This window comes from Colletotrichum jinshuiense, chromosome 2 (genome assembly GCF_051148585.1).
Source record: "Colletotrichum jinshuiense chromosome 2, complete sequence".
NCBI classification, from domain to species: Eukaryota; Fungi; Ascomycota; class Sordariomycetes; order Glomerellales; family Glomerellaceae; genus Colletotrichum; species Colletotrichum jinshuiense.
The window spans coordinates 1,716,579-1,735,960 of record NC_139309.1 but is presented as its reverse complement, the minus strand read 5'-3'; the positions used below and the strand labels follow the sequence as shown (position 1 = coordinate 1,735,960).

At 56.8% G+C, this 19,382-nt stretch overlaps 5 protein-coding genes across 5 annotated transcripts; 3 read left to right on the top strand and 2 right to left on the bottom strand.

Annotated features, from left to right (window-relative positions):
• Nucleotides 1–40: 40 nt before the first annotated feature.
• On the top strand, nt 41–1,410 carry EsH8_II_000476 (alpha/beta hydrolase; the record flags this gene model as incomplete). The annotated part of the gene is made up of 4 exons (XM_083263774.1): nt 41–548; nt 605–770; nt 829–1,233; nt 1,299–1,410. 4 exons carry the CDS (start codon nt 41–43, stop codon nt 1,408–1,410), a joined length of 1,191 nt encoding a protein of 396 aa, XP_083121096.1.
• A 282-nt stretch (nt 1,411–1,692) lies between these two features.
• EsH8_II_000475 (GAF domain-containing hybrid sensor histidine kinase/response regulator) lies at nt 1,693–5,653 on the bottom strand (the record flags this gene model as incomplete). Its single annotated transcript, XM_083263773.1, has 3 exons — nt 1,693–2,410; nt 2,478–5,100; nt 5,278–5,653. 3 exons carry the CDS (start codon nt 5,651–5,653, stop codon nt 1,693–1,695), a joined length of 3,717 nt encoding a protein of 1,238 aa, XP_083121095.1.
• Nucleotides 5,654–7,729: 2,076 nt separating this feature from the next.
• Nucleotides 7,730–8,746, top strand: EsH8_II_000474 (NAD-dependent epimerase/dehydratase family protein; the record flags this gene model as incomplete). Its single annotated transcript, XM_083263772.1, has 1 exon — nt 7,730–8,746. One exon carries the CDS (start codon nt 7,730–7,732, stop codon nt 8,744–8,746), a length of 1,017 nt encoding a protein of 338 aa, XP_083121094.1.
• Nucleotides 8,747–8,903: 157 nt separating this feature from the next.
• EsH8_II_000473 (serine hydrolase-domain-containing protein) lies at nt 8,904–9,731 on the bottom strand (the record flags this gene model as incomplete). Its single annotated transcript, XM_083263771.1, has 1 exon — nt 8,904–9,731. The coding sequence occupies one exon, from the start codon at nt 9,729–9,731 to the stop codon at nt 8,904–8,906; it is 828 nt and encodes a 275-aa protein (XP_083121093.1).
• Nucleotides 9,732–11,717: 1,986 nt separating this feature from the next.
• EsH8_II_000472 (uncharacterized protein) lies at nt 11,718–13,507 on the top strand (the record flags this gene model as incomplete). Its single annotated transcript, XM_083263770.1, has 2 exons — nt 11,718–12,351; nt 12,411–13,507. The coding sequence occupies 2 exons, from the start codon at nt 11,718–11,720 to the stop codon at nt 13,505–13,507; spliced, it is 1,731 nt and encodes a 576-aa protein (XP_083121092.1).
• Between the last annotated feature and the right edge of the window lie 5,875 nt (nt 13,508–19,382).

The following is a 19,382-nucleotide window of genomic DNA, read 5'->3' as shown; positions in this document are numbered from 1 at the left end:
CACTAGGATCGCCGAGAACGGGCAAACTTGCCGGATCGTAATGGGCCCGTTCGCAAACTCTCAAAAAGCCTCACTCACTAGCTCCACATACCAATCACGTCAGCCGTCTTCAACTCCAGCTTTTCTCTTTTTGGCCTCTCACAACCTGCCGCTCGGCTTCATCGCAAACCCGTCTCTCGGAATCATCAAAATGGCGGAAGAGAGGACTGTTCACCAACCGATCCACCCGTCCGTCCGCTCCCAGCTGGACCCGGAATACGTCGCCCTCCATGACTCCATTATTCAGTACATGGAGCCCTCCGAGGCCCAGCCCTGGGACCCTGCCTCGCGCTTCAACCACAACCCCCTAGCTCACACCACGCAGAAGCTCTCGCCCGTCGGCAAGCAGTGGGACGAGGAACTGGGCGGCGAAATCCAGGTGCGCGTGTTCGTGCCCGAAGGCCAGGCGCCGGAGGGAGGTTGGCCCTGCCTGGTATGGCTTCACGGCGGCGGCTGGGTAAACGGTGGTCTGGACAACGAGAATGGCTTCTTGACTCATGTTTGTAAATGTCAGTGGACTGCAGCAGCCGGGATCCATAGTGAGAAGTGGTGTTAATAAGTGCAGATGTGAGATGCGTGGTGGTCACCATCAACTACCGTCATGCCCCAGAGCACGTCTATCCTGCCGCTGTCGAGGACTGCCTCACTGGCCTGAAATGGGTTTTGGAGGCCTCGAATGTTGCCCGTCTCAACATTAACACTGCCCTCCTCACAATCGGTGGTGTTTCAGCGTTAGTTGACCCCTGGCCCCCCTATTCCAACCGACCCAGTTCCTAACACAAAAGTTAGGGGTGGCAACCTCGCCGCAATCCTCACAATGAAAGCCTCCCTCGCCAACATCACACCGGCACCCATCTCCCAACTCCTCGTCTGCCCCGTCATTGACAGCACCGCAACCGCCGAGACGGGCTGGGCCACCTCGAAGCACGTCCCCTGGCTGACGCCCAGCCGCATGGCGTGGTACCAAAACCTCTACTTCTCGCGCCCCGAGGATAGGACCGAGTGGGAAGCCTCGCCGTGCTTCGCGCCAAAGGAGATCCTCAAGCGCAGCCCCAAGACGTGGCTGGCCGTTGCCGAGGTGGATCTGCTTACGCCCGAGGGACTCAAGTACGCGGAGCAGTTGAGGGACGCCGGCGTCGAGGTCGAGACTGAGGTGTACAAGGGCGCGACGCACTCTGTGCTTGTTCTTGCTGGGTCAGTGTTATATCATCTTTCTCGCCCCCCCGTACATTTCAGAGTTTCTAACGTCCGTCTTATAGTGTGCATCAAATTAGCAGGAAGTTTGTTCACGATGCTTGCGCAGTGCTTGCCAAGGGCTTTGGGTCGACATATGACCCTGCCGCCGCTCCTATTTTGTCGCAGCAGGAGTAATCCGTTGGGAACACCTACATTGAACAGCCGAAACATCTTGCTTGGCTGTCACGAAATAATTAGCGTTCCTGGGACACCGACATAAAAACATGTCTAGAATCGTGGTGAAACAAAGAAATTCGTTTATGTATAGGCTATATACCATCTATGTTTTCAAATGACGGCAATGATGGCCAAGTTTGAACGCAATGGCACTGGTGAACCAGGGTTACCACCAGTATGCTTCCGCTTATGATGCTGAAAAAATGTGTAAGGGGCCGAAAAAGGTTCATATACTACAGCCTACGAGGCCGTAAGCAGCTTTTGTAACTCGGCAAAGCGCACCGGCTTTGGCAAGAAAACATCGAATCCCGAGGTCTCGGCATCCCGTCGGGCATCTGCACTCGCGAGACCCGTCAGGGCAACGACGGTTGTCGCCTGCAGCTTCTGCTCGCGCTCATACTCCCGTATCCGCTTCGTCGCCTCGAACCCGTTCATGACAGGCATGCTGATATCCATAAGGACAAAGTCGAACCGCCGACGCTTGCTGGCAGTCGTCTCGGCCGAGGCGCTCGAGGCGGCGATGAACTTGTCCAACGCCTCCTGCCCGTTTTCGGCTTGTTCGTATGAGAAGCCGCACTTCTTCATGAACATGACGAGAAGTTTGAGATTGATTTGGTTGTCGTCGACGAGCAGGACGTGAAGCGTAACGTTCTTCTGCTCCACGATGACCGGTTGCCCGCCATTCAGAGCCGGCGAAAGCGCTAGAGCGCCCAGAGGCTTTATGAGTGGTTGGGCCGACATGGCCGGTTCCAGTTGGTGAGCCTTGGCGTCCTGATGGAGAGGAGTGCCAACCCTTTCAACCGTCCGAACCTTGTCATCGGGAGTTTCCTCGTCTGCAGGTGGTTGCTCGGCGGCCAAGGACCCGGGTGAGATGCGCGGTTTCCCATCGGCTTTCTCTAAATCCTCCGCCCGTTTGAGGCAGTGACTAAAGACTTTGGCCAGTTTTCTTGGGCCGCAACTAGGAATTGTGTTAGCATGTTGGTAAAAGCACTGGCGTTGGCCCCTTTAATTGTGGTTACACTCACGGCTGTGGAATTACTTCCACGACTTCCGAAAAGTCCATCAGAAGCTTACTATGCTCCTGCAGAATACGCACCGCCTCTTCTGCATTCGGGCTGATGATGACGAAGGGGGTCTTTCGCCGATTTGAGGGTCTCTCTGAATTCCTCTTGAACCGTTTCTCCAACAATTCCACAGACGGCGGTTCGGGGTACAGATAAATATCGGCTTCCGAGGGGTTGTTTGGGTCTTCTTTCGTGACTTTCATTTGGAACCATTGTGAACAAGTCTCACTAAGGATTTCGCTCAGCTTGGCGGCTTGTCTAGTCATCAGCTGCGACTCGGAACTGTTCTCCTCCTCCAGTAGCATCACGTTCAGTCCTCTGGTTTTTTCGACAGTCTGACGCATTATCTCGTCAGGTTCACGAGATGCTTCGTCGGGAACGGAGGAAAAGCTGAGGTGTACGTCAATCTCGGTGCCCTTTTGTTGCTCAGATCTGACGTCGAGGCTTCCTCGCAGAGAGTCAACGATTTGTTTGACAATGCTCAGTCCCAGTCCAGTGCCAGGCTGGAACGAATCTTCTTGGCTGAAGGGCAGGAAGAGTCGGGTTTGCTGGAATTCTTCCGACATGCCCTTGCCGGAATCCGCCACGCGTATCAAAGCGTCAATCTTTGAGCCCTCGGATCTTGCCTGGCCGCTAAGGGATACGAGGACGAAACCTGACGACGTATACTTCAGCGCGTTTCCGAAAAGATTCATAATAATCCTTCGGAGGGCGCCGGGTTGTGTCTTTACCAGCCAAGGTGTTTTTGGATCAATATCCAGCAAGACTGACACCAGGCCCTTCGCCCCAGGAGCTTGGAAATTGGCGACTGGTCTGATATTGTTTGACTCGTTGACGCTGATACTGGGCCTTGGTGTATCGAAAGGACCTGCTCCGACGAGCTTCTTAAAAGCATGGCCGGCCGCAATAGCGTCGACCACTTCTTCAACCAAGACGGCGAGGTCCACCACAGACGTCATACTCAGGCTTTCCATAGAATCCGAGGTGATGGCGACGGGTCTGTTTAGATTCTGTTTCGCACGCTTTCTCATCTGTGCTCGACCCAGCCTGTTGATCTTGCTGTAATCGAGCACATGATTCAAAGTGTCGAGCAGTGTCTTTCCGCAGGTGGCTATGGAACTGATAAGACCCGACTGGTAGGCATCAGTGCTGGTGTCTTGGAGAAGCTCGGCGGAGCCCAGTATCCCGTGCAGCGGACTGCGCAGCTCGTGGCTCATGCTCGCAATAAAGGTGGTCTTCGCAGCCTCGTTCTTCTGGCTGTTTATGCGTCCGACTTGCGTCATGATGCTATTGCTGAAGGCGCGGAGATACGACAGGTCCTGGTCGAGGTTCATCATACGACCCGTGACTGAGGTCCACAGGAAACATCCACCGGCGAGCTTGTCTTCGCCGTAATCGAACAGGGGCACGAACACGACAGTCTTTGCTCCCGGTATCTTCTTCAGAAGCTCTTCGTGAACCATCCTGACCTTTCGGCGCCTGCCTTCTGCTTTGTCAACGGGAGCGGCCCCATCAACGCCCATGGGCTCCTTGTCGCTCGCACTGTCGTCTCCGGAAGAGACCCCGACGCCGGCCTCGGTGAATGAAAAGGTCTTGCCCATGGGAAACATGGAGAAGTATTTCTCAAGGATACCAAGCGACAGCGCGGGGCCTTGCTCGATGCGGGCGCGCGCCCGTTCGTCGGCAACAGAGAAGCTCAATATTTTGCAGGGCCTCGCCGATGGTGACGTATCGGAGTCGGAACTGTCAAGGCCGAGACCCTCAGAGCCCGATGTTGTAGGACGGGCAGCATCCTCCTCGTCTGAAGACTGGTTTCTGCCAGGCTTGGAACGGGTCGCCGGCCCGGGGGACGTTGCTGTGGCACCGAAGAGCGCAACGCCGTCGGCGAGCGTCGAGTGGCGAAGGACGTCGGCTGCCCGTGTGAAGAGTTTCGATAAACCGTCGGGCTTAGATAAGGGCAACTTCTTAGTCAATGGCGACGATTGAGGGACGGAGCCGGTCGCCTCGTCTGGCTGACGCGAGGCCGACGATATGCGGGACTCTACTTCGGCATTGCGGAAATAAGAGTTTGACCGTGGCAGGGGACGTCTTGTCGAGGCGAGAGGCATTTCTGGCGGGCGTACTGTGGAAGGGCTTCTTGGGATCTCATCCTTGGTTGACGTCGGGTCTTCGTTCAGTGCAGAACAGCCTTCGATAAAGGTCGCCAGCCCTCGCACGATGCGCTCACCCTTGAACCGATCGACGCGATCACGCGCCCACTCCAGGTGTTCCATGGCTGTCTGGGCGATGCCCTGCATGAAACGAATCTCGTCCGCCGTCAGCCCATCGTGTGGCTGCTCGTCGGAGACAGCAAAGGAGCCGATCTTGTGCCCGCTGCGTGAGATGATGGGCACGCCGGCATAGAAGCGAACCCCAGGCTCCGACAGAACATAGGGACGGTTGCTGAAGCGAGAGTCGAGGCGACAGTCACTAACTATGAGGCCGGTAGCCGTGTACGGCTGGCCATCTAGCTCGTGGCCGGTGCAGGTGTTCACAAGAGAGTGCTCGCAGACAGCATCCGGACGTGAAAGTATGGTGGCGCCCACTAGTAAAATCCCAATGTCAGCACATCAGCCCCAAAGATGAAGGCTCCCTTTTGTATCTCCGAGAGTGAGATTACACATGAGAGAGAACCGAAGCCAACGTGCTATAGTCGACCCGGCGGCGGCGGCGCTCCTGGAGCAGCCGGGGCAGTGTGGTGTTCTGGATAGAGGCTACATACGCCACAAATCACCGTTGGTATTGCCAGCCTTGTCGCGGTACATGGCTTCGTTATGCGCGACACTGCTCTGGGGGTCCACTGCAAGATCATCAAGGTCTGCGAGTTGAACATTACGGGTAGCCTCGGCAAGGATGGTTTGGGTGGTGGAATCAATCAGTGACACCATAGCACGCTTGACATTTAGCCGCAGGACAGCCAGCTGGGCAAAGGCCGTGAGCGCCTTATCGGACGACGCCTTGGGCTTGTAGCCCGAGTTTTGCAAGTCGTGCGCGGCGATGCTGTCGACATTGAGGGCGACATTGAGTGACGACCCCTGAGCAACCTGCCAGCTCTGGAGATATCGCTGCACCTCTCGCTCACGCTGCGCTTCGGACATCGGATGGATGCGCGTACAGGGGATGTAAGAGGGTGAGTGACGTGTGAGCTATGCAAAACCCGGCTCCGGGGCGTGGTGTTGAAGGCGGCAGCGGCTCGTGTGCCGTCAACCTCGCAAGTCGGGCTTGTTGCTTGTTTTCTCTCGGGAACGGTGACGCCCGAGAAGATGGGGGCGGTCTTCGTGGATCCTCGGGTGCGTTTGGGGCAGGACTCTCTACGAGCTTTTCCTATCCTGGGGACATTAGTGGCGAGCCACGCGATGGGAAAAAAAAACAACACTTGGCGAACCTCTCTGAAGGACCAAATTACATCATACCTCCAGCAACAGGCCCCACCCGATAGGGTGACCCATGTTCTAGAAGGGCCTGTGAAACGTGGACCAAGGCAATTCATTGTTAACCAAGGCAACGCGGCACCCAAGGTACAAAAGCAATGACTCGAAAAAGTCTTCACTCAAACCCACGACCAAGTCGTTGTGGTCCACTTGGGCAATACCTTCTTGCCGCAGTTTCATGAGTGAAATAAAGACAGAGATTTTTTTTTTCTACTTTTTATTTTTCTCTCTCCTTTTGTGTTTCTCAACACAGAGTCAAGTTATCTATCAAACCGAGAAAACCACCTTGGGCTTCACTCTACGGGGCATTTTCCAGAAGTGAGATTCTCATCTCATGTTCTTGTCGGCAACAGCAACTAAGGTTGGTAGGACATGTTTGGTTTGAGCAAGTCTGTGCAGCAGTAGCGTCTGGGCTTAGCCCACAACACCTGATTGGTTCTGATTTCGTGCAACCATTGCTTGCGTAGCCCAAAATCAAGCAGTGATGTTCGCGGCGTTTTGCATGTCTCTTCTAACTGCAGCGCGGTATTTGCGGAAGATTCGATGTGACCATGCTCAGAGTCATGCAGGCGACTGCTAAAAAAAAAATTTGGACTTGGTAAGACTGCAACCGGGTTTGTTGTTTGAAGATTGCAGTTGAACAGGGGGAGACTTGATTTAAAAAAATTTAGTATATGCAATCTGAAAGGTTTCTTAGAGTCCGAGCAGAGACTACACTGGCTATGTCTCACACAAACCTGGCCCGGAAGTTTAGAGCTTGGCCTAATCATCGATTGATAAGCCTAAACACTGTTGTTAATCATATCTGAAACCTAGGCTTCACTGAATCTCAACAGCGTAGTGCACATAGTCATTATCTGAGACAATCATGCTGCTCGGTCCCAAGGGCAAAGAGGAATTGGGGGACCACAACTTCCTAGGAAACCGAATTAATGACTATGTTGAAAGGAATAAGGAGTATAAACAAATATAAAAGTTCAATTGAACAATGTTAGTCTAGTTATTGGCGTCCAGATTTACGGTATTACAGACTCTCACATACTTGTGGCATTCACTGGGGTTATCGCGCGAGCCGGACGCAGGCGCCAGCCCGGCGCTCACTCCTATTGATTCTCACGTCTCGGTCACATAATGTTCTCTTGAAACCCAAGGGGAACATTTCAAGCTTGAGACTCCAAAAGGAATATAATAACATTTGAGCAGATGGGATGGCTAGTTGCTATCATAGAGCCTATGCATCATTGACGGAAGGAAGCCGCCAAAACACATCGATCATATAGTAACCTTGAGGTCAATCTAGAGGAATCAAATTTCTATAGCATCAAAAACTTTGTTGAGACAACAGTGTGCAGAGAGCTGCCAGCGTGCGGACGACATACCAGAAGTTTTGCAACATACGTACGCTTTGCGCCTAACCTAGCTATCGTGTGTGTAAGAATGTTCAAGTTTTGACATCTTGAGTAATATCCGGGCATCCAGCGTGCTGCAAGTGGGATTTAGATGTCAAATTAAATCATGGTTCGATTTATCTGACGCGACGAATCAGGGGAGAAACATCGATGCTAGTCGTGCGCCTTTTCTCAATTAGTGTTGCAAGGGGCCAATGAGTCACGCCGCCGGCTAACAACAGCTCAAACCTACACATCACCACCTACCTCAATTCACGGCCTCGTTCCAAATACCTCTAAACTCAAAGAAATTTTACTCATTTCTTACCACTCGCTTTGGCGGTCTCTCACAACCATGGCTTCACCACCCTACACCGTCCTCGTCACCGGCTCCTCCGGCCACCTTGGGGCCGCCCTCATGCTCACGCTCCCCTCCCTGGGTCACACGCCTCTCGGCATCGACATCCTCCCTTCGGAGACGACAACGACGGTCGGCTCCATCACGGACCGCGATCTCGTCGCCTCTATCCTGGCCGACAACCCAGCGATATCCCACGTCGTCCACGCAGCAACCCTCCACAAGCCCCACGTCGGCTCGCACCCCAAGTCCGCCTTCGTCGAAACCAACATCACCGGCACCCTGGTCCTGCTCGAGGAGGCCGCGCGCCACCTGCCGCGGATCCGGTCCTTCGTCTTCATCTCCACGACGTCGACCTTTGGCATGGCCCTCTCCCCGAAGCCGGGGCAGCCGGCGGCGTGGATCGACGAGTCCGTCGTCCCGATCCCCAAGAACATCTACGGCGTGACAAAGTGCGCGGCCGAGGACGTCTGCGGCCTGGTCCACCGCCAGACCGGCCTCCCCGTGCTCGTCCTCAGGACGAGCCGCTTCTTCCCGGAGCCCGACGACGACGAGGACCGCCGCGCCGCCATGTCCGACGCCAACCTCAAGGTCTGTGAGCTCGCCTACCGCAGGGCCGACATCGCCGACGTCGTCTCCGCCGTCGCGTGCGCCATGGGCAGGGCCGCCGCGCTGGGATGGGGCAAGTACGTCATCTCCGCCCCGCCGCCGTTCCCGCGGGCCGACGCCGAGACTCTGCGGCGCTTGGACGCCGACGCGGGCGCCGTCCTGCGGGAGGTCCTGCCCGGGTGCGAGGCCGTGTTTGAGAAGCTGGGATGGGTATTTCTGGCGCGGCTGGACCGCGTGTACGATTCTTCACGGGCCGTCAGGGAGCTCGGGTGGAGGCCCGAGTGGACGCTCGAGAAGGTCGTCGAGAGGCTCGGGAAGGGAGAGGCGTGGAGGAGCGAGCTGACGGACTTGGTCGGCAGGAAGGGCTATCACGCCGTGTCGACGGGTGTATACACCACACGGTGAACATGTGCGATTTGCACCAAAAAGAAAACCCCCAGTAGTGGAAGACAAGATTACAGATCTGGTATTTGAAGTCTATGGGTGTGTGATAAATAAAAAGTAATATCCCAACGGGAAAAAAAAAGTCAAATGGGTAGTCAGACAATCCGCCAATGAGTCGCTATTCAATGTCCTGAACAATTCCAAGTTTCTGCCCCAGCTCCAGAATCTGGGACGCAACCGCCTCGACGTCCCAGGTCTTAATCGGGACGCGATGGTTGCCGTCCCACTCCACCAGCCGCGTTGTGCCGGGCTGGCAGTACTGCTTCAGCAACCGCCTGTGATGGTCCAGCCCGGGGTCCTTCAGGCCGTGGACATGGATTGTCGGTAGCCTCAGGACGTGATCTGTGCTGGACCCGTTCGGCCAGTCCCGGAATTCCACACTCGCCTCCGCCGCGTCGCCGACGCCTTGCGGCATCTCTAACCGGTCGTCGAGCACAATCAACGGCGCCCGACCGGCAAGCAGCACCCCGAACTTCCAGTTCGCCGACCCACCCGCCGACGCGATCCGCTTGCCATACTTTTGCTGGAGCATCTGTTGCGTGTACATCAAGCTGGCGCTGATCTTGGCACCCTGACTGAAGCCCATGAGGCCAACCCACTCGCCTGTGGCGCCCAGCGCGTCGTCGTCGTCCATGGCCATGCGCAGCTGGAAATGGATCTCTGCGGAGGCCGTCTCGGCGTCAACATACTGGTGCTCGGGGAGCCAGCGCAGCCAGCGGCGGAAGGGGCCGTAGTCTCCGTAAACGGAGACGATGTCGTGGTGCGGGGCGCAGAAGAAGGGCCCATCGACAAATACGAGGCGGAAGTGGTTCTTGAGGCGGGAGATGAGCGCGCGGCACTGGACCTTGAAGACGGATGCGTTGACACCGCCGCCGTGGAGGCACAGGATGCGCGGGAGCGGTAGGGTGGGGTCAGGGCCCGGTGGGAGCGATGTTGCGCTTGGCATTCTGTCTGAGTATGTATGTAGGTCGCTTGTTCGGTGATGAAGCGAGAGAGCGAGATGTTTGGTTTGGTGTCGGATGCAAGGGGAAGACAAGAGATGTTCGGGACCGAAGAGTAGATATTCGGGTGCTTAAGGAGAGAGGAAAGAGCGAGGAAGACGCGAGGAAGACGGCAGAAGAACAATATTATGGCCAGCTCGTCCCTAATCAGAAGGAAAATGTTCGTTGGTTGCTACCCTGCGCTCGCTCGTTCACGGCTGCTGGGGGAGCTGCGCAAGGGCAGCAAACTGAGCGCCAATGTGGGGCGATGGATTCCATTGTCCGTCGCTCACCGGCCGGAGCTCCGACAGAGGTTGGCGCCGCTCACTTTGTTTGCTGACCCCCCACCCAAAAGAAGCAACCGAAACGGAGAAAAAAAAGTCCAGCGAGGTCAGAGCATGGCTTGACCGGGTCCATCAGCGACACATTCGTCGGTGCGACTCAAGTCGTCCCCCCTTTCTCCCCTTGAGGCCATTGGGGAAGGGCCGCGCGCACGATGGGGCAGATGGGCGATCGTAGGGCGGGGAGCGTTTTTTGGTGAGTGGATGGCATCTCCGCCCGAGCAACGATTCCCTCTCTGAGCCCGAACCCACTCTCAACATCTCCCATCAATCGCGACAGCACGGGACAGTTCGTATCGCAGGCTCGGTCAAGATAAAACCACGCTACAAGACCCGGCGAGACGGTCGAGCAAACTGCTGCAGCAACACCGAAGATCAGATGCACAAGGACAAGGGACGAGGGGAAGCACTCGCAAAGCCTGGCTTGCCGAATGTGGTATGTGGTTCGGAGTTGGAGGGGGAAACGCCCCTCCCCCCCTTCGCAAACGCCGGTCGAGAGGATGGTGGGTGGTATGTACGACCTCGGTGAGTTTGCACGTCTCAGGCGCCCTCGTTGCGGACACTTGGGAGACGTCCGGGCTTGCTATTCTTGGCTGGAGTCCGGTCCGAGACCAACACCGCTGTCACCACGCACGTAATAGCACTAGCGACGAATGTTCAAAAAGGGGTTGATTGCCCAACCTTGTCGAATAAACTTCAAGTCTGGTCTGGACTGGAAGCTCGACTGCCGCTGCAGAAAGCGCAGAATTCGGGAAAGCGGCGGCAAGGAGTCGGGCTCCGACCACCGAAATGATGATCCCCGACAGCGTCGCTCATTTTTGCCAAGTCCGGTCAGGATCGGACACTAGTTCGGGTCGATTTAACCCGTCGTCTTCATCAGCAAATCTGCAGTGACGCCAGCCGTCTGTCAGTTTGTCACATGACAGTTGACCAGGAGCGGCGGCGCGTAAAACAAGACGCGAAGAGTAGGTCTAGACGTGATTGCGATAGCGAGGTCTATCAGAATCTCAGGTGAAAGCGGGCGGCGGAGGGGGCGAGAGCTTGGCAATAATTATGTTGGGGGGATTTTATTGCGGTCCTCCAAATCCGTGTCTTCTGCTGCTCAGCCACACGCACATGCCCCATTCGCCCCCACATTCGCCAGCGCCAGCCACACCATGACGTTGTGGGTGTCCCTCCACCTTCCCCTCTCTGGCTCTGAGCTGGCAGCTGCAGTGGATGCGTCGCGATGACATGTCTCGTAACCGAGAGGCCTCTCTGAAAACTGCCAGGGTTTAACGACAGCTTTCCAAACTTCTCTAAGCCTCGCAAGCCTAACGATCTCCACGTTGACGACACTCTCTGCGCCACACCAGACTCAACTGAGTTCACCACACCTCATCGGCTTGCCCGCAGACAGACACCAAAGTCCCAGAAGCTACATCCCGCATCCTACAAAAGAACACACGCCCGCGGTGCTCTTCTCAGCATCGGCCCATTCTTGGATCTCACCCTCAATCTGACTAATATCTCAACTTCACATCATCCGAGCTTTTTGCTTTCTTGATACCCCCCTCCCCCTCCCCCGGCCCCCCGCAACGAAACAGGCCACCAACGGAAACATCTCGAATAATGTCGGGCACCAATCCGGAGAAGCCTCCCATCCCCCAGGAGCAGCAGCTCTACCCTCCCCCTCCCACCGGGGACAACCAGCAGCAACACCCGCCCCAGTACTCTTCCAACGAGAAGAGTGAGCTCCAGGGCCAGGACCAGCACTTCCCCCCGCCGCCTCCCGGCCCTCCGCCCGCGAACCAGCCGCAGTTCACCCACGCCCCTCAGTCGCAACAGCACTATGGCGACGCCCAACAACAATATCAGCAGCCGCAGTTCGCCCAGCCCCCCCTGGGCCAGAATGCGCCCGCCCAGCACACCAACGAGAAGCCTCTGCCGGACTACAACCCCTCCCAGTACGGCGCGGGCCACCACTACCAGCAGCAGTACGATGGCCCCCCGGGCTCCGCCCCAAACGCTTCGGGCGCCTACGCGGACCCCGCGGCGGCGCACGCCGCTTACACGGCTCCCGTCGCGACGGACCCCGCAGGCCAAAAGGCGCACCGCGGATGGGGCGAGCGTCTCTCCCAGATCGGCATGAAGGCCGCCGTGCCCATCAACGCGCTCGCGAACAAGATGGGGTCGCAGAGCTTCCTGCCCACGACCATGGACAAGGAGTGCGAGAAGGCAGCAAAGATCCTCAAGAGCTTCTGCAGTAAGTCTTCTTCCCCCCCGCTCTCACCATGGCATGATCATCGCTAACACCGTAAACAGAGGAGGGCATCACTTCCGACGTGCCCCCGCAGGCCCAGCCCTCCGAGCACCTTGAACCCACAAAGCCCGTCGAGGGCCACGGGTCGCGCCCCGTGACGCCGAACAAGGAGAAGGTCCGCAAGGAGCAGAAGGCCATCGTCAAGATCCCCTCCAAGGTCATCAACAAGGCCGTGGGCCTGGCCATCTTCACTACCGCCAGAGTGGGCTTCCAGTTCTCCGGCGCCACCGGCTCCGGCGTGCTCATCGCCCGTCTCCCCGACGGGTCGTGGAGCCCGCCGTCAGGCATTCAGGTGCACGCGCTCGGCGCCGGTTTCATGATCGGCGTTGACATTTACGACTGCGTGTGCGTCATCAACAGCCGTGAGGCTCTGGCTGCCTTCATGAGCACCCGTGTGAGCTTGGGCCCCGACGTCGCCGTTGTCGCTGGCCCCTACGGCGCCGGCGGTGTTCTCGACCTCGGCGCCTCCTTCGGTGGAAAGAACGCGGAGGACAAGAAGACCGCCGAGCAGGCGGCCAACCCCGCCGACGTCAAGCCCGTCGACGACGGCAAGCTCAAGCCCGAAGAGAAGCAGAAGCGCAGAAGCAGCAGCACCTCCCTGAAGCCCGTCTTCTCGTACGTCAAGTCTCGCGGCTTCTACGCCGGTGTGCAAGTTGACGGCACCGTCGTCACCGAGAGAAAGGATGCCAACGCCCTCTTCTACGGACAGAAGGTTACCGTTGACCAGATCGTCAAGGGCCAAGTGCCTCCCCAAGGACCCAGCGGCATGTGGCCGGCGGGCGCGGGTGCGCTCTACGAGGCACTCCGCACCGCCGAGGCGCAGCAGCCCCTTCCCGAAGCCAACCTACCTCCGCCAGCTCCCATCCCGGCGACTGGCGCAGCTCCTCAACAGCCTCAATACGGCGGTGCCATTCCTGGGCCGCCCAACCAGCAATCCTTTTACACCCATCCAGAGGGTGGGCCGTTGGGGTCACACCCACCACCGAGCTCCGGCCCCGTTGCCTCGGGAGCCCTGGGCCGCGAGGAACAGCTCCCGGGATACGTCGACGACGGCGTGGCGCGGCCCGGCGTCGGTGACCAGAAGGGTCACTACCAGTAGACATCGAGAGTGTATCATAATTCGACTTTAGGATGAGAACTGTGTTCGGTTGAAGATATCCCGTGGCGTTGTGGCGCGTTGCAATTAGCTTAGATAGCCTCAAGTAGGAAATTTCCTGATGAATCTCTCACTCCTCTGTACACTCCATGGACCCCCCCCCTCCATTTGTGACCAACATGTGAATCATATTAGCACCCGGCTAGGCTTACCACATTCCTTCCTGCGGCATGTAATCCAAGATCCGGGTGGCCGAGGTGCGCAGTGCGCCGGCGCCGACTTGGTAGGGCATGGTGACATGCAGGTGGCCGAGACATCGCGCCACTGCAGCTTGACATCTCGGCCACACACCCTCCGGCGTTGTGCAAACGCAAGACACAACGGGCGCATAACGGGTGGGATTGTGGCAACGGGGAGGATCGCTGCAGCCTCGAGGAGGACGGTAGCCGTCGGGACATCGGGCGTTTATGTTTGCTTCTTGCTTCTGTTCTATGTAAGGGGAAATAAGAGGCAATCAACACCTCCATCACGACTCCCCCCCCTTCGGTGGTCGACAACGGGTCGGTGCCTCTTGATCCCGTGTCGTGTGGACTACCTATAAGCATGCAACGAACGGGGTGGTGGTATCGAGTTGATAGAGGCGGGCAGAGTAAAGATTTTGACTGGGCTTTGTAAATTACCCGGGAATCTAAGTGAGCTGGTGGCTTTGCCTAGCACGCTGCGCCATTGTTCCAGACATGCTTCACAGATATTGGCGTCGATCTGGCTGTTCGCGTGGTTCGCGCTAGCAGACCCGTTCAACTGCCATGTTTCAACCGTAGCCCAGTGGTTCCAATGCACGTATCGTTTATGGAGAGATTGGGGAGAAGCCCGCGGGAAAAAGAAGAAAAAAACGGCCTGCTGCCAAGAGTCCTCATATCAAGCCCTTTCACAAACGGGGTGGCCACAACACCATACAAGCGGACAAACTGCCGGGGCTAGCAGGCCCAGTCATACGAACTCACCGATCAACAGAACCGATTCTAGTGCAACCAAACAACCATCTGAAGGGCGCCCAACAATGACGCGCAAAACAGTGCGGATTTGATTGATTGGGGGTAGCATCCTAGAGCGTCCGGGCATCTGGCGACTGGACCGAACAAGATAAGCGGATGGAAGCCAGCCGATCGTGATATCCGCCACTTGGACTCGGTTAAGTCGGGGTCGGGGTGCGGCGCAAACTTGGAGGACCATGACTGGATCCAAGTGCCGGCCGGTCGCCGTCCGCTCCCCCGCGTGGTTAGAGGTAAAAATATCTAGAATCAATCTCAATTAATCCGGGACTGCCGTCCACCATTGGGTGAAAATCCCATAGAGATGAATAGTATTATAGGGCAGGCTGATTATCAAGTGCTTTGAAACGGATCTTTTGGTGATCCACAGGGGTTCAAGGGTGAGGTGGGCAACATTTGGATGACGATCATCGAGCGGTCGTCTTGGTTTCAAGACAGCAATGATTTACGGTCACAAGGCTAGACGCCCGGTGGCTGGGCTCATGAGCTTGGCTTTGTAGTACCGGTATATCATTGTCTATGGTTTCCCCGCCGGCAGTGGATTGCTGGACTGAATTCACTCATGCAAATTCGTGACCAACGAGGCGGTAAGTCGCATCCATGACGATTGTCTGGACCTTACTGGTCTTGCTCATGCCCCAGCTTCGGAATCCGGAGGGGGCAGGCATCGTGTGCCCTGGCCTGATTTTCCGGGTAAGCTGAGCATCGAAATTCCAATCAGAGCCGTGGTGGGTGGGCGGATGGACAGACCTAAGGACTGGATTCAGCGTGCAAGGTTGTGCTGAGGACGTCATCGACTCCACGGTGATGAGACGTCCGGGATGTGAAGCATTGGCCTTCTTGGGTGGTCTCGACGTTGCTCCCGTGCTCCCTTCGGCCTTTCACCGGCGGCTCGGGCTCCCCTCCCCTTATTTCCTTGCCTCTCCAAACTCCATTTGCCCACAGCCCCTTCTTCATCTGACATCCTAACGTCAAGGAAGCGGTCACTGGAACTGGCAGTGGTTGCTGGAGCCGTGAACAACTGGAGACTGATCCCGCCAGGTCGTGTCAGGTCCATTAAAAGGTCTCTGACAGTGGGCAGATGGGCAGGCTGATCGACTGGGTCCAGTTAATGCTGCCGGTTTCCCCCTCTATTCTGGGGGGTTTAGTGTACTATGTATGTACTGTGTCTTTCGTCGCACGATTTGCACACGGTGACAGCCAGTTCACTGGTGCAGACGTCATCTCATCATTTGAGATTTTGGACGATTAAGTTCATTGCCAAGTCCGACGTTTGCAGTGACTTGACGGGTAGAGCTGGCACAGATTGACTTTGTCAACGCTGAGTCTCCCGTGTCCCGTGTCCCGGGGCACGCGGCAGAAGGTTTAGCAGGCGCTGGTTAAGCTCACGGAACCGACCCGAAAAGCCTGCCCTGGCTGCTGGACCAGCAGCTGCTCCAAGCACACGCTATTGTTTTGGGTAGGGTGGCTGGGCAGTTGAGCTTCACCACCTCGGCTTGAAAGGGGAGTAGAGAGAGTTGAGTGTCTTGTCTGAGAAATACCGATCGACTGCTGTTCGCAGCAGGATCCGCGTCATGTTTCGTCCAAGGAGAAAGGAACCAAGCGGTGCCGGTACAATCCCTGAATTGAGAGTCAGTATCGGTTGGGTGTCCAGGATGTCCGGCCACAAGAGGTGAATTTGGCATCCATTGACGGTGGGCCTGGTCGCAACAAGCCCTTCTTCCATTTTGGGACCGTCTCGTTGCAGGGGCAGACAAGCATCCGGCTAGTTGGAAGTGAGCAGCAGCACCGCTCTTCTTTCGTTGGTGTCGATCTCGCTGCAATGGAACATATGGTTGGTTGGCTCCGGCAGCGTTATAATAGCCTAGTGGCCGTTCGTGCCGTTGAAGGTTGAGAAGGGGTTGGGTGAGGTGAAGGTTACGAGGGGAGGGGGCTACGGCGGCTGAAGATCCGAGCCTCTTGGGGGCGATGGCATTCTGATAAAAGCTCGGCACGTATCCGTGTTCCGTCTTGAGGCCTGCGTTCGACGCTCGTGGTGCATCATCGTGTTGGCGTTTGGCTGGGTACGCAGGATTTGGCCACCCGGTGGAGGCCGTGGTAGACACCTGCATCATCTGGATGATGACGACGCGTAACTCGGCCCATTTTTTTGCGCTGCAAAAAATAGCAACATGTCTGTCATATGCATCTTGGTTTCTGTCTAACAGAGGGTTTCATCCGGACAATAGGAGGGCTGGCAACAGGAACGGTGGCACTAGGGCAGGCTGTGCTTGTGTATAGCGGGTACGAGAGCATGCGAGGTTCCCTGTAGCGAGTCGGTAGCACCTGTAGGGCAGCGTAGCTCGTGTAGATTGCCCTGTAGTGGCGGACGGGGTGAGGTTAAACGGTGGCGATGGGCGACTGAATCAGAGCCATGGGCAGATGGCAGGGCGGCGATTCGGCGGGGATGCAGGGCCAGCTGGACGGAGGAGCATCCGTAGAATGAAGACCACTCGCTGCTGGACAGGGAACTACAATGGCGATTCAGGCCCCCAGTGAGGCTGCAGGTTTTCTCGCGCTTAACGAAAAGTGGGAAACGGAGGGCGTCTGGGATTGAGACGAATAGACAATGATCAGCGGCGTAGCATTCGTGTATCGATTGAGGAGCGAGTACTTGTAGAGAGTACACAGCACTGTCGTCCGTACAACTAGCGGGGTCTAGGAAGGAGTTGGAGATATGGCATGGAGCGTAGTTCGTATGCGATTGAGATGCGCTTCCGTTGGAGGATGGGTATGGAAAGGACGCGTGCGATGATGCCATGGACAGTTTAATTCCAACCAACCTGATTGGGGCGCCGGGCTGCTCGCGATACGATTCCATATGAACGAGAAACAGAGACAGGGGTCCTGGAAGGGGATGCGATGGCAGCAGCAAATTGATGAAAGCGCGAACGGGCTTGGGGTTGCCGAAAAAGTAAGATTGGGGTCCCTCGGCACATGGGGGGGAAAAGAGAGATTGCAGGTGGCTCGCGGGTACGGGAGCGGTACTTGGCGAGAAGCGGTAATTTCGGCCGGGTGACAGGTAGCTTTGGGGTTTCTTGGCCTTTCCTGACATTGGTCCCTTCCCAGTGGGACGGACAGACTGAAGGGAGGAAGGAGGAAGAGGGTGTGGCAAGGAAGCGGCTATCACGACCCCTGGCCGCGAAGTCGCAGAGAACCCCTGGAAAACGGTGCGCAAGAGCCAATCATTTTCGTCATTCCCAGTTGGGGAGGGTTCCCTTCCTTTTTTTTTTTCGGTCTTTTTTTTTCTCTTCGGGCTGTTGTCGCTGCCAATTCCACACTACAGGGCAAGCACCTGTGCGCCTCCCAATGGTGTGCTCCTTCCTCGAGCACGTTTGCAGAACTGTGAAATGGCAACTGCATCTGCTTGTCCCGCGGGGCCAATGAGGCGACACGGATCACACATAGTCATGGACCCCCCTCTCTTCCGTTATTTGCGAACTCTGATACGGACGAAGACTCGGTCGCTTCTTCATCCCTCATCCCTCCAGATCCCACGCCAATGCGATGCATTGACACACTCACACGGTCTTCATCTCGTCTGATGAGCACTGATAACGGGACCTTGCAATCGAGCAATCGGCTTGGTGCACATGTCGCCAAAGCACGCAACTTACGTACCTCATACAAACAACCACAAAAACACCCATTTCTGGCGAATCCACCAAATCTGCCCTAGCCCAACTCTGTAATCTGGAGTCTTGGGCATTAATTAGCGCTCATCCACAGGGGACTCGGCGCTGGTTCCCAGCAAAACTCGATGGGCGCTTTTGGCTCGAGCCGGACACAGGACACAAGTCAGGGACAGAAGCCGTCGACGCGCCGTCCTGGCGGGAATGTCAGCCAAAGCGTAGATGGGCCAGTTCTGGCACGCCCGATGGCGCCTCAAGCTACCGGCCACTGCCCTGTGCCCATTTGAGGCTGACCAGACGGACAGAAGTCCAGACAGCAACTGCCGGGTCCATGGCCAGCCAGCCTTGTGTATGGAAGGGCATCTATCGATTGATATTTCAGTCTAGTCAGCTTACCGTGCCGTACCGTCACATATCCACGATGCATCTCGGCGCCCGGCGCTCTCGGCATACCATGGTCGTCACCCCGCGCGACCTGCCGTGCCCAGTCCAGTCCCGCGAAACCAAGACAGGGCATGGCAGTGACAGATGAGCTCTTCCCATCACCGTGCCGGGCGCGTAACGCCCGGAAGCACAGTGAATGGCCCCCATGGCCCTAGCTGTCCGTACGTACATTACAGAGTGCTCCGTCGTCCGTACGCTGAAAACCGTCAAGCTGAGCGGTAACTGAGGGCTGGGACGAAGCACCGGGGAATCCGTGGACGGGGCCTTTGCCGCAGCATCCCAGATATCCCGGCGCATATCCACTTTAAGCCCCCCACCAGTATTGTCCCACGCCCCTTTGCACCCCGGTACTGACCACTCAATCTGCTCAATCTTTCCCCATCCTGGTCGCGCGGGCTGGACCTCTGTCCCCCCTTCCCCCTTCCCCCCTCCCATCCCATCCCATCCCATTCCATCCCCATTCCATTGATCCATCACGTCCATGATCCATCCATCTTCCACATGCATCCCTCCTCACAGTGCCACACCACACACCACACACTAATACACTACGGATACATAGTACGCACCACACATGCACCCACTCGCCCACTCACGCCTTCTATCGCTATCAGTCTCCGTACGGATACAGTACGCTAATACTGCGAAACCCCGGGGTTGGCGGAGATGATTGAGATGAGTCTCGGACGTGAGATGAGATGACGAGCGTGG